The sequence below is a fragment of the Xyrauchen texanus genome, chromosome 8, assembly GCF_025860055.1.
Source record: "Xyrauchen texanus isolate HMW12.3.18 chromosome 8, RBS_HiC_50CHRs, whole genome shotgun sequence".
NCBI classification, from domain to species: domain Eukaryota; kingdom Metazoa; phylum Chordata; class Actinopteri; order Cypriniformes; family Catostomidae; genus Xyrauchen; species Xyrauchen texanus.
In genome coordinates, this window is record NC_068283.1 from 25,369,011 (window position 1) to 25,382,633 (window position 13,623).

At 37.2% G+C, this 13,623-nt stretch overlaps 1 protein-coding gene across 3 annotated transcripts in view; it reads right to left on the reverse strand.

Moving 5' to 3' along the window:
- Positions 1-12,907, reverse strand: part of LOC127647453 (AP-2 complex subunit alpha-2-like) — a 39,131-nt gene extending 26,224 nt beyond the window's left edge. For all 3 annotated transcript variants that reach the window (XM_052131707.1, XM_052131706.1, XM_052131705.1), the window contains exons 1-4: positions 12,160-12,907; positions 8,477-8,688; positions 1,335-1,528; positions 678-807 (exon numbers count right to left, since the gene is read on the reverse strand). In XM_052131707.1, the coding sequence (XP_051987667.1) occupies positions 678-807; positions 1,335-1,528; positions 8,477-8,688; positions 12,160-12,226 (603 nt within the window). In that variant the 5' untranslated portion in view covers positions 12,227-12,907. The remainder of the gene's footprint in view (positions 1-677; positions 808-1,334; positions 1,529-8,476; positions 8,689-12,159) is intronic.
- Positions 12,908-13,623: the final 716 nt, after the last annotated feature.

A 13,623-nucleotide genomic window follows, 5' to 3' on the forward strand; every position in this document is an offset into this window, starting at 1 on the left:
ACAGGATTTACTATAATGCAATAATCACAAGGTGCTGTTTGGTTTATAATGTATTCGTTGCACCCTCTTGTGGACTTAGGACATTTTACATTTATATATTTGATTTGTAACTTTATTGCATTTTTACATAGATTGAAGCGGAGAACATTTTGTCAGAACCTCTAGTAAATTACATATTACTTTGTTTAATACCCTTATGTCCAGGTTTTGTAAATAAATGAAATAAGCATTTTTCTTCAGAATCATGAGAATCGTGATTTTTATCCTAGGCAAAACAAATTGTGATTCTCAACTTATCCAGAATCGTGCAGCTCTAGTATGTAGTATTTATAAATAGTTGTTAAAAAGGTCTTAATTCACAGAATACAACAGACGATAAGGGAAAGAAATGTGTGATGCATCATTTTCCTTCAGGAACAAAACATGAAGTGGTGTAGTTCCTTCCAAAACTTTACTGTGATAAACCTTTTGGTTTCTTGAAAACATTATCGGAACGAAATTAACCGGTAATAACCAGTTACCAGCATTTAAAAAAATAAAAATCACTCCGGAACAATTGAAAATCAATTTGTTTCCATTTTCGTTTGCGTTCTGCAAAAAATAAAATGCAAAAATAAATTCCTTGAACCGTTTATAATCCCTGATAATGAGTGTGGTTACCTGTGTGTCAGACTCACCATGTGCTGGTCATTGAGCAGATGCACCACTCTAGAGGTCCATTCCCCCATGAGCACCAGATCTGGGGAAGTCTTATACAGGCGGAGTAGACACAGAGCAGCAGACTGCTTCACACTATCCATCGTGTCACTGTCATTAAGATGAGCAATATATACTGAACATGTTAATCATCTAACACTAGTCAAGACACTTAACTGGCAACAAATGAGAAAATAATCCTCTATTATTCAGTTAGTTGTGATATTACCGATAAAAACAACAACCATATTTTGTCTAAAAAGTAACTTCAGGTGTTTATCAACTACTTTATAGAACTGATGTAGAAAAACAATATCACATATTACATTCAGTACTCTCAAATGTAAAAGAGTTAAAATCACAGCCGTGCTTATAATCAGTAGATGTAACCTCTTTCTTGTGTCATTTTGCATAAATAATAAACTCAAAAACACTTTTACTGTTCTTATACAGATCACCATAAATACACATTTCCCTTTTAATTCATCTTTTCCCACCCCACTAATCGGTTCCTTCTGTGTGGTTTTTTGCATTATACTCCAAAAGCACACCACATTACTGTTCCTCTGCCTGAATCCCTATTTTTTTTTGTCTTCAACTCCCCTTGCTCCACCCTTCTGGCCTCCCGAGGCTCTCACCCAGCCACAAGGATGCGCGGGATCTCTCCAGCGAAGGCCTCAGCCATCTCTCTGCTGCCCACATTAGCGATGCAGTGAAGCGCCAGACACATGAAGGTGGGGTTTCTGCTTGACAGGTCATTCTTGATGGCATTGTTAATCAGCCTGATCAGTTCACTGTTGCTGTTCACCAGCACAGAGATGAACAGATAACCCTAGATTACAGAAAAAGAGGAAGGGATAATAAGGAAAGGGGAAGGAACAAGAAGATGCTGACTGTTATATCAAAAGGTTGCACAACAAATAATTATTATTCATTGTACTTTGACAGACTGGGATGTACATGTTCTATCAAGTCTTATTTTATACATCAGTAAAATATTGTAATGTTGGGTATTTTTAATGTGACATTTAATTGATATCACAAACTTCTGTGACGAGCGCTTTTAGTGTCGCCGATTCTCAGCCTTTTCTTTTTATTCTCCATTAATAATGTAAAGACAACATATACTATACACAACAACAATCTTGATTCCTGATAAAACAATTTAATAAACAAAATCCCATGATTTTTTCTTTCCCAAAATCTTTGTGTTTCTCTCGCTTTCATTTTTTATCTCTCCATTTTTCGGAAAGGTACTTAAAAACTTTTTGTGATGGGGACCAAGGCAGTCACAAAGAGATTCACACAATGGAGAAGGAATGGCGTTCCAAAAAGCTGTTTATTCCATTAGAGGAGCAAAATGTGTATAAAAAAAAAAAATATGTGTATTAAAAAAAAAAAAAAGACTTAAAACCTAAACTAGACCTGAAACTAAAGACCTGTTTTAGGTACTAAGAGTAGTACCTACTCCCCTCCCTAAACAAATGAGGCAGGAGTATATTTGCACTCAAGCAGTACTGGTATAACCTTGTCCATGTGCACAAACACTTGTCAAATTTCATCCTCTCCCCTAGTGGCAGCTGGGTTAAACTGGGACACATTTTTTGGGATCACATTACATTCATTAATAGAAATGCTTTGAATAAATATGAGAATAGTTCAAATGAGAGTTAAAAACAAAACCAGTAAATACAATAATTAGGATAGTTAAAACAATTGCACAAGAAAGAACCAAAAAAATATTGCAAAATGGTGAGAAAAGCAATAAATAAGTCCTTTGAACACAGTAAAATTCCATGATGGGAGACTGCTCCAGAGGCTCACGATCACACATTTATTTGCTATTTTTTCTAATCCCTATTATCATCACTACTCATTTTTAAAGTGAGTACAAGCAATAAACCAGACAACTTATTTTTTATCCATCGAAATGAAGAAAAGCATTTTCCAGTAATTGATGGAGAATTTGCAGTTAATGCAACCTCTGAGTTTTACACAAGCGTTAGCTCTGTTTTACACATAAAAAAAAGACATCCACAAAGCATCACTCAGACGGAGGTTGAATGAGTGTGCAGTAAAGCTGAAATGAAGACAACAGCACATCACTGCAGATCTATCATCTTCAAACCGGCTCAGAGCGGCAGTCCTGAGAGCTCGCAGGGTAAGTCCTAAACCACGAGAGAGAGCTTTTCCCCCTCACTGAGCTAATGTGTCTCACTCGCTGCTGCAAGGGCTGAAACCCAATAAAATGCTTCTTTTCCACTTTTGCTAATTTTATCCCCTTGCATCTTGGTGTTCTATGTCCTTTTAAAGTCTGTATACCTGAAGATGAATGTAATAGTTTGGAAGAATCTGTATTGCAAGATAGCCAGGCTCAGAATTTATTCTGCATTATCTTTAGTTACCAATATTCAAGTATTTGCAGTGTAAAGAAAGCATTATTACAGCTCACAAAATAAAGCGTGCACTAAATTTATCAAGAACACAACCTTAACTAGTGCTTGGTGATAGAACAATGTAATCGGATATCAACAATGTCTTACAAAGATCCCGATGTCGATTGCGGACAGATGATGATCAACAATATTGAGAAATGGCAAAACCATGGATCTGGGAATTCACCAAATATATTAAACAGTGGCCAGGGTGTGAAACTAGCACCCGCCACCTGCCAAATGCGACGAGGTTGATCCAGTTCGTAAGTTCCTCGTCCAAATGCATTTCATGCGCGGGTAATTTTGCTCATCTACCCGCAACAGGCGGGCGACCTGTCTCCAAGTGACACAGGACATGAAATCCTGTTAGTCACAAAGTCATGTGCTTGAAGAAACACACTTTCTAATATTTTTAAGAACATACAAAAGAAAAGCCGTCAATGCTCGTCTGATTCACTGTTTGTTCAGAGGCGTGCAGCACAAGCCCATCTCATGGAACAAGTGCATGTAAAGAGTTTTCACTCTTTTTTGTGTATCATTTGTCTGAAAACGTTTTGCAAGAATAATGTAGTCTATGAGAATTCTGAAAATGATCTCCGATCATAGTGGGAGGTGCTGCGAGTTTAATTAGCTTTATTTCCTCGTGGTTGGCATGCATTGCGGATTCCATGATGCAAATGGAGTCCGTTGGAGACGGTAAATGTTTGGATTTGGGAGGTGGTTAAATAAGATTTTCTTTTTATCACTTTGTTGTTTTATTTCTTTTTTAATTTAGATTAAAGTGTAATTTGAATTTAGAAATGATTATGTTTTTCGTGTCTCAATAAATGAATAATTTTAAAGCAAAATCAATAAAACAAAACAATTCACAGATCCTCAGCACGGGGGTTGATGATGTAATCGGATATCACAATATTTTTTAAGGCAATTATCGTAAAAATATATTTTACATATCACCCATCCCTACTGATTTAAGAATTACATTCAATATAATTAGAAACAAATTTAACCAACTTGGTGAATGTCTTGATTTTCATGTGCCTTATAATTGGCCATTAAATCGCCAAAAGAATGTGCCAGTGGGCTCCTTGTGTTAAAACTCATGAGTATGAAAGTGTTCAGACATATATTTTGATGGAATTAGTTCAGAGGAATCAGCTCTTCTACACCATTTTAATGAATAAGTTAATAAACTATGATTCAACTATTTGTTTGGGTTATTACACACAAAACTTCCCATGCTGCATTTTACATTATTTGATACGCTTTGTTTTCACCCATTTAAACTAATTCAGGGCAAATACATACATTGAGATTACACAACTGGAATACTCCATTCTAATTGGTCAATTGTGCCATCTGCCGGTCTGATACTTCTGAATAAAGATTGTACTTCCAGGGATAAAGTGATATTTCACCGTTCATTCAGATGTTGCAAGTCATCTAGTTTATTTCTCATATCGATGTGAGCTTTAAAAGCTAATAATATTTTTTCGACTAAAATCAATTTTTCATGTTTATTTATTTGGAAAGTAGTTTTGTAATAAGCAGGATAATGAGCAGTCAGATTATCATTTTCTCAATATAAACACCTTACAGAACTCTGAAGCAAACCGGAGGTTGAATAGCTGTTTCTAGACACACAGCAGTCTCTTTCTTTTCACAAATTAACTTAGGATGTGCACAAAATATCAAGAGTACTCATTCTGCACTAGCTACTCCAGTATTAAAAACACTACTCGAATATCGCAAATGTATATTCCTTTCCGCTTTTGCCTGCCGTGAGCAGCGCTGAATTACACTGTTTTCCCTCTGAATCTCTCACCATATCTAGCAGTTATAAATGAGTCTACTGGGGGACGCAGTTGATACGTGTTGTTGAGGTGTTGGATCTGAGAGGAAGATACATCATGCCGACTGTACAGCTAAGTTATATTACAAGGCAATACTTGTAATATTTTGTTTCTTATTGAATTATAATCTATTGGTATTAGGTTATTGTTGGAGACATACAAACCAATAGACAAGGACCAGCTTTTATTGGTGGAAAAATTGCGATGTGAACTCGGAAGCTGATCAGACCAGCACGTGTGTATGTGAGTGAAGTCTCTTAACACTGGCAAAAAGTGATAGCCTTTATGTAGACTCAAGAGTTTATGTGTGTGTATTACACTCATGCTGTCAGTATTGGTTTCCATGTACACTGGCAGCCAAAAGTTTGGAATAACATACTGATTTTGCTGTTTAGAAAGGAAATTGGTTCATTAATTCACCAAAACAGCATTCAAATTGCCAGGATTTACTTAATGACTTGCTGACTAGATTATACCTTGCATATAAAATATTGTCAAATGGCTGAAAATATTGAGATGATTTTAGCTTCATGATGCACAGCCATAACATACACTAGCAAATATCAGTATCAAATAAATACTGTATAATTTTAAGATAATGTCACAGAAGAGCAGCTACATTTTTGGCTAGTGATGCATTGAAACTGATAGCTATAGGCTATGATTCATTGTTTGGTCTTATATGTTAACGCTTATTACACAGCAGGCAACTTGACAACCTAAATCAGAATCCAGCATTTTAATGTGATTTTAAGTCTTATTTCAAGGATCACAAGAAACTGACGTAGTAGTAGTGTTGTCACGGTACCAAAATTTCAGTAGTCGGTACTAATACCAGTGAAATTTCACGGTACTCGTAGTGAAGCTTGTTTCATTTCTATAGGCTATATCAGCATTGGTATTGGTCCCCTCTATTCAAGTGTAAGACAGAGAAAAGCTTGCTGAGTAACACAAAACATGACAACACACATTCCTCCTCATTATGCAATAACATCTTGTGGTGAAAATAACATTTACAAAAAGCTAAGAAGAAACATGACCTCATCTAATTTCTTATTACAGAGCTATATAAAAGTGCAACCAGAAGCAAAAATACTGTGCTCTGCAACCCCTCCACAATTCAATAGCGCTATGTAAATGTCCTCTATTTTGGCCAAAACAAACGCTATGATCATATGTTGTTTCCTGACAGCATATGGGTTGATCTAGTTTGCATTGTAAATGTTAATTCAATGCCTTTCCCTTTCGAGGAAAGGACAAGCTGATACAGTCTGGCCCTAGGTTTGTTGATCTTTTGTACTGAAACATGTTAAAATTGCCATGTTTTTGCCCGGCTTCTGTCAGTGTTACCCTGTGGAGAGGTGCTTGGCTGATGGGTTTGCGGCAGCTACAGTGGAAACATCCAGCAGGATGCAGAAAAAAGCAGCAGGAGATAATTAGACATCATAGTGGGTCTACATGCCATGGAGTGCCACTAAGCCTCTCTGACATGCTGAAACACATCCGTTGCTGACTCTCACTAGTGTGGGCCACATACATCAGAGAGGATGCACACATCTAGAAATGCAAAGATTAAAATAAACACTAAAACAATGCTACACCTATATCCCAGTTGTCATTTCTAAATAAATTTCAGATACCTTCACAAAAACTTTGCATTAAAAAATTCCCATTTATAGATCAACATGGTAGCAGACAACTCAAAATCAAATAATTTTCTCTCGGATCACCTAACCTATTTATTTTGATCAAATATCCACACATTATTAGATTTCATACGGTTCACTTGAATTATCACTAAGTTGTTTTCTTGTCTTATTTGTTGAAGCCTATATATTGTGGCATGTATAGAAGTGAAATATCCAGAAAATAGACTAGCTCAAAGGAATTGATTAGCCACACATTCCGATTACTTTCACATTTCACCAAATAAAGAATTAAAACCCAGGTGACTCTAAATCATATTTGTAATCAATGAAAACATTTGAAAAAAAAAAAAGGTTTGAGATTGTAAAATACAAGGAGCAATTTAGAAGGCTATTGTATGCATGACTCTATAAACAATGCCATCCTATTTTCTGTACAGTTGTCCTATTCTGATGTAATCATATTTCTACGTACCTTTGGTCATGATCATAACACTGCAATTAAACTGCTTACAAGTACAGAATGCAGGTAACTTGCCACGCACATTCAAACATGAACAAACTCACAATGTCAAAAGTACAGTGCTGTGAAAAGAATTAGCCCCTCCCAGATTGCTTCCATTTTTGTGTATTTTACATACCAAATACTTTTTCACAGCACTGCAATATAACATACTGTATGGTTACTGGTACTAATAAAATATTGAGATACAGAAGAAATTAAAATGGTGCAATATCAGCTGGTTGCTAATTTCAGTACCATATTACAGTATGTTGCCATTAACATAGATGGGATGTGACTGTTTTGAGATTAAATCAATGACAATTTGTTAAATGTAAAAATCTCAATATGGCCAAGCGATCATTAAACAGCAGAAGGATGTAATTTAATTAAATATACTGTACAGACACGTTCGTTGCATGCTAAAGAATGAACAAGATGTGCCGCTCTGCACTATGTTCTACTTCACAAACGCAACACACACTACTGGTGCTTGATTTTCATGCAGTGTGTTTAGTGAATAAATGTCTGTGAACACTCAAATCTCCTTCTCTAGCACAGTCGCGACGGGAGTATTCCAGCCGTATGTACATCTATGATTCCAGCATTAATGTGAAGCTTGATATAACTAACCCATCAAAAAAAAAAGGAAAAACTCTGTCAAAATAAAAGTTCCACTAAAATTAAACCTTTATTCAATTGTATGCGTGAGATTGAAGACAGAAAATAAAATGTAATGTTCAAAAAGTAGCAATAATACTCAAAATAACAATAGTATAATATTAGATTTTTGTATTATTATTACCTGTAAGCAATATCACAAAAGCAAGTGCACTGAATATCAGCATGTTGTGATTCAGCCATAGCAGCCTTGTCCAATCAGATGTTTTTCAGTGATGTTTTCAATAATACTGTGCCGCTATGTGAAGCATTTTATTTTCCAAAACTTACATTTAAAATTTTTGTTCAATATTTATTATTATATTTTTATTTGATTAAACACCACTTGATCATAACATTTAATTAAAACATTTAACATGGAATCCAGAAAAATTTAAACTAGACTTTATGTAGTTCTAATTAATTTTAAGTGTAATTTCATAAAATCTGATGCTTTTTATTTGTTGTTGTAGTATCAATACCGAGGTACCAGGGCTGATATCGTACCGAAGGCAAATTATTACCCTAATACACTGATTAATCATGCACAATAACACCAAGAACATGAATTGTGAAAGTAATTAAGAGTCAATTTTGATTTCATGTTGACTTTAACAATACAAGTCTTCAATTTACACACCCACACAAATTAAGCACAAGATATTTTGAGAGGGTTCCACTCACGATCTGTTTCTCTGTATATTTGTTGGAACTGAGCAGGTTGACAGCCTCCATGTGGCCAAAGTCAATGTCGTGGCCCAGAAGGAAGATGAAGAGTAGTTTGCACACATATTTCTTCTTGCTGTAGCCATCCAAAGCTTTGTCTCCTTTAAACTTGGAGCGGATGTTGGCCAACTCTTTATTTATGCGTTTGATCTCAGCTTCTTTACTCTTACCTGAGAACAGAAAAAGCAGGAGATTCCAACAACAGTTTTGCAAAAGATGCTGAAAAGCAATCAGTTATCTGTGGATGATCTGAACATATTCAGGCTCCTGCCATGCTGCCTCAAATGGGGATAATTGTTTGCATCCATCACTGTACAGCTTAAACTAAACTGTGCTGTGAGATCTTTGTCATTCAAAATATGAATCCCTCCATACCTAAAGATTAGGAAAGGTAGGTCCTTCTTACAACATTCAATAGCAATTCAAAAATTGGCTGTTATCTATTTGACTTCTTTCATCAATAAATGCTGTCATGATTTGTAGCAACCAGTCATCATCTTGTTGGTGCACTGAATGAAATAAGTGAGGGGCCAGAAGAGTAGATTACTAAAGAGGACAGGAAACCAGGAAAGAAGACAGGAAACTGCAGCTTTAAGTGTTAAACCGAAAAATGTGCTTGTTAAGATTAGGTGACATTGTGATGTAAAATGTTCAAGCTTGCACTAGTGGTGTAACGATCCATCGATCTGAATAGATGCATTGATCAATTAACTAACGATGCAATGTCATCGATATACATTTAAGATGCACATTTATTTTAATTATCTAATCCCAGCCACGTATGTACGCATTTCCTTCATACGATGCAGCAACCTTATGATATTAATCTCGCTTTATAAGCGCTAAATATGATGCTCATTTAGGACACAGATGTGTGAGGAATGATTGAAGCCTTAAGTTGCACTCTGCTCTATCTGTGTGTTTGCGCCTCAACAGGGCTGAGAGCTCCGGGAACAGGATAGCAAAAAGCGGCTCACGTGCACGATTAAAACGGCCTTCACACATTGTGGTGGCACATGCCACACATTTGACATGCGAATTTATGATTTTTAAGCACTTTGGAGCCATTCAACCATGTCAAATGGCTAAAGAACAGCAATATTTTGAACAGTGCTTACGAGGGAAAGAGAAAACATCTGCCCTGCTGCATCAATTACAAGCCTTTTCACATCAATACCCTTACTAACATTTATCACAGTAAACTGTAACAGATGTTTTAAATGCAACCGTGGAAGATGTAGCGAAGACAAAACACTGAAAGCACATACTTAAGTAGCCTACCTAATTTTGATGTGGATGTCCAAATGTGGATACTGGATCTGCCCTTTTCAGGCATCTCAAAATATTCAAATTATATTTTGGTTGCATTTTATCCATAATAAATGTAATTGATTATGTAAACTAGGAACATGATATTGTAATATAGATTGCAGACCCCTGAATCGAAATCATATCATGGCTGGATTTGAGGTCTCAACAAACACTGGATCGCAGGCTAAGAGAATCGATAGAAGATCGTAGGGCTGGACGATAAAACAATATCGATATTTATATAAAAATAAATTAGATTGATGTTTTTTATTGACAAGTTTGAGTAATTTTTGTTATTTAGCCTATGGTCTACATCTAGACGATCCGATCAGTTACGTGTCGCTAAAGATGCAAGCAGTTTGGCAAAGTAATACACACAACTAACTTAATAAATCACAGACATGAAAACAGCCTGTTAGGAAGTATTAGCAGCCAGCCAGGTCATGGTTCAATCAGGCAAGTATATCGTGCATTACTGCCACCTATTGAGCTGGATTGTGAAACATTACAAGAATGTCAGAGTCAAACATCAGCTGAAGATAATCAAATTTGCTACATTTCATTAAAAAAAGAGGTCACACACACACCGTATATAGGATTAAAACCTAAACTGAGTGTACTTTAAAAGGTAGCATATCCTAGAGTTTACTTGTAAACAAACAAGTTATGTTTAATTCATTCTTGAGGTCTAACAAACATGTGGAGTGCAGTTCTACCCACATTAATGAGTTGAAATTTATATCGTGACAAAATATCGATATCAAATTGAAAAAATATAGAGATAATTTTTTGGCCATATCACAGAGCCCTAGAAAATCATATCGCGATGAAACTGCTGATTTACACCCCTAGCTTGCTCACGCCAAATCTCACCACAAAGGAGAGGAACATGTATGACAAATTTATAGGCTAATTAGGAACTACACTCTTTTCTTCTTTTGATTTTATCCCCTTCTCTCACCAATTTGGAATGCCCAATTCCCAATGTGCTCCAAGTCCTCACGGTGGCGTACTGTCTCGCCTCAATCCAGGTGGCGGGGGACGAATCTCAGTTGCTTCTGCGTCTGAGACCGTCAATCCGTGCATCCCATCACGTGGCTTGTTGGGCATGTTACCGTGGAGACCTAGCGCGTGTGGACAGACTTCTCTGTATTCTCTGCAGCATCCACGCACATCTCACCAAGCAACCCACCGAGTGCGAGAACCACATTATAGCGACCATGAGGTGGTTGCCCCATGTGACTCTACCCTCCTCTAGCAACGTGCCAATTTGGGTGTTTAGTGTTTATTCTTGATGCAAAACCAATGCTGCAAATCTTGTACAGCTTAATAGTTACTGCTTTCAATCAATTATTATTACCACTATACAAATCAACATGTATCACTTCTGAAGACATGGATTTAACCACTTAAGTCATATGGATTACTTGTATGCTGCCTTTATATGCTTTTTGGAACTTTAGATCTCTGGCCACCATTCACTTGCATTGAAAGGACTAAAATTCTTCTAAAAATCTTCGTTTGTTTTCTGCAGAAGAAAAAAAGTGATACACATCTCGGATGGCATGGGGCTGAGTAAATGATGAGAGAATTACAATTTTGGGGTGAACTAGCCTTTTTACATAATGTGTAAGTGTTCCAAACGAGAATTGTAGCATTTTTGTAGTTCAGCATAAAATGACGGGAAAAGAATCAAAAGTTCAAGATCTCGAACTTACAAAACGATCACTTAAGAATTTGCCTAAAAATGGCCATGCCTTAAACACGGCATTTAAAACTGTACATTTCTATGTAGTCTTAAACATAAACCACAGACACACAAGATGACCCTCCTACAACGCTTAGTTCAAGGCGACAGCTTGATAACTGGATTATCGTGAAAAACACATCTGAAACGCGCCCTCTTGCCAAGCAGCGAAACCAAACTCTAACCAGCTGGTCAATGCGACGAGAGCAGCAGAAAAGACATTCTAGATAGATAGTGTGCAGTGAAAGACACGGTTTTCTGTGGCGGCCTAGCGGGCTCTCTGGCCGTCAAGCATCACCCCATCAGCGGAGCTAAAGCTAACGGGGCCTGATCCGCTGCCACGGGGAGTGAACGGTGCGATCACTCTGACATCCATCATCAAGAGCGACTGATCTGACTTTAGTGAAAGCTAGCGGGATTTACCCCTTAATTCTGCCTTAAACCCAACACAGAGCAAACCAGAATAGACCATCGTCTGTTTCGATCAGTTCAGGGCGTGTATAGGAAGAGTTGTGCGTAGCTTTCCGCACAAAAAAATAAACGACTAAAGGTGTTTAAGTGTGACAGGGAAAGGGACACTTACAATTCCTGATGTCCGAAATGAACACCGCTAATCCTCGCATTCCGTCTCCCTTCGACACAGCCGGCATGTTTGCAGGGGTGTTTCCTCAAGTCGGCCTCAACACGAAACAAATTACTTTCAGATGCTCGGAAGGTGCAGGTTTAACAGGCGATGGGTGAGTTCAAACACACCGAGCTAGCGGGCTAACTACCACGGACTCACACACTAGTTGGCAAAGCTACTAATTATGAATTGGATTGGTGTTAAATAAACAAACAATGTATCAAACGAGTGTGTTATGAATAAAATAGGTTAATGCAGCGTGTGAGTGTGAAGCTCTGTAGTCCGAATGATTGGTGTTTCTCCTGGCTAATTCATTCAAACCCTTGAACTCTCTTCAATGGGAAAGCGACGATACAAGTGATACGCCTCAGTTGCGGCACTGACTCATTTAAATTTAAAACAAGTCCAAGTGTTGTTGTTAATTTATGGTTACGCACCTAAATGTGGATGTTGTTAAAATAACAATTGCTCCCTATCTGACTTTGAGTCACGCACGGCAAGCTAGCCAAACAGCTAGCGAGCTGTTCAGCTCTATCAAATGTGAGAATACATCACCCAAATGACAGCGATGGGACAACGTGAAATCCAACTTGTTGACGAGCCTAACTGACAGATCCGTTTCTCGAGAAAAAGATAAATCTAGTCTGTAGAAAGTCGTCAATAATGTACGAGACTTTTCGTTCAGTCAGTTTACCAGGACGGGGCTCGTGACAGAACGGGCACTGAGCTCGTTCTAGCGCTTCCTCCCAACGTGACCCGCCTTCCGCTCATTCGCTTCATCTGATTGGCTGTTTGCGCTTCTGTCCATGCCATTCGCTACATCATTTGTCCATTGATACGTCTGTTAAATGATACAACAATTTTGATTGGCTTGAATACAAGATCTACACCGTTGAAAGTATCAAAGTGCAAGAATGTGAGAATAGTGTTAAGTTACTAGAAGAGATGTTGCTAATTAAATGAATTAAATCCCACAATTGGTGTTCTTGTTTATAACTGCGGTCTGCAATAGTATGAAAAGGAATGCGTGAAGAGGTTTATCAGAAATTTTATAATTTGGTATACTAAGAGTAGCCTATGTGTAAATCTACAATTTAGAATGTACTGTATCAGTATAGTGCAATATTTTTATGAACTGAATTATCTATCTATACATCTATCCATCCATCCATCTATGAGAGGCGGTGGAACATGCTTTTACGTCAATGAAAGTTGGTGTACAGATGGTATTTCTGATTAACACTTTGTATTGATTCACACAATAGTCAAAGAAAGAAAAACATATGTTCACAGAATCAACATTTAACCCCCATTATTCCCTTTCTCCCTCCCAATCCCCAACCCCACCCTCACCCTCAACAAATATACCTGTGGTCATACTTGAGTATAAACACACACAAAAAAACTAACCAAAAATAAATA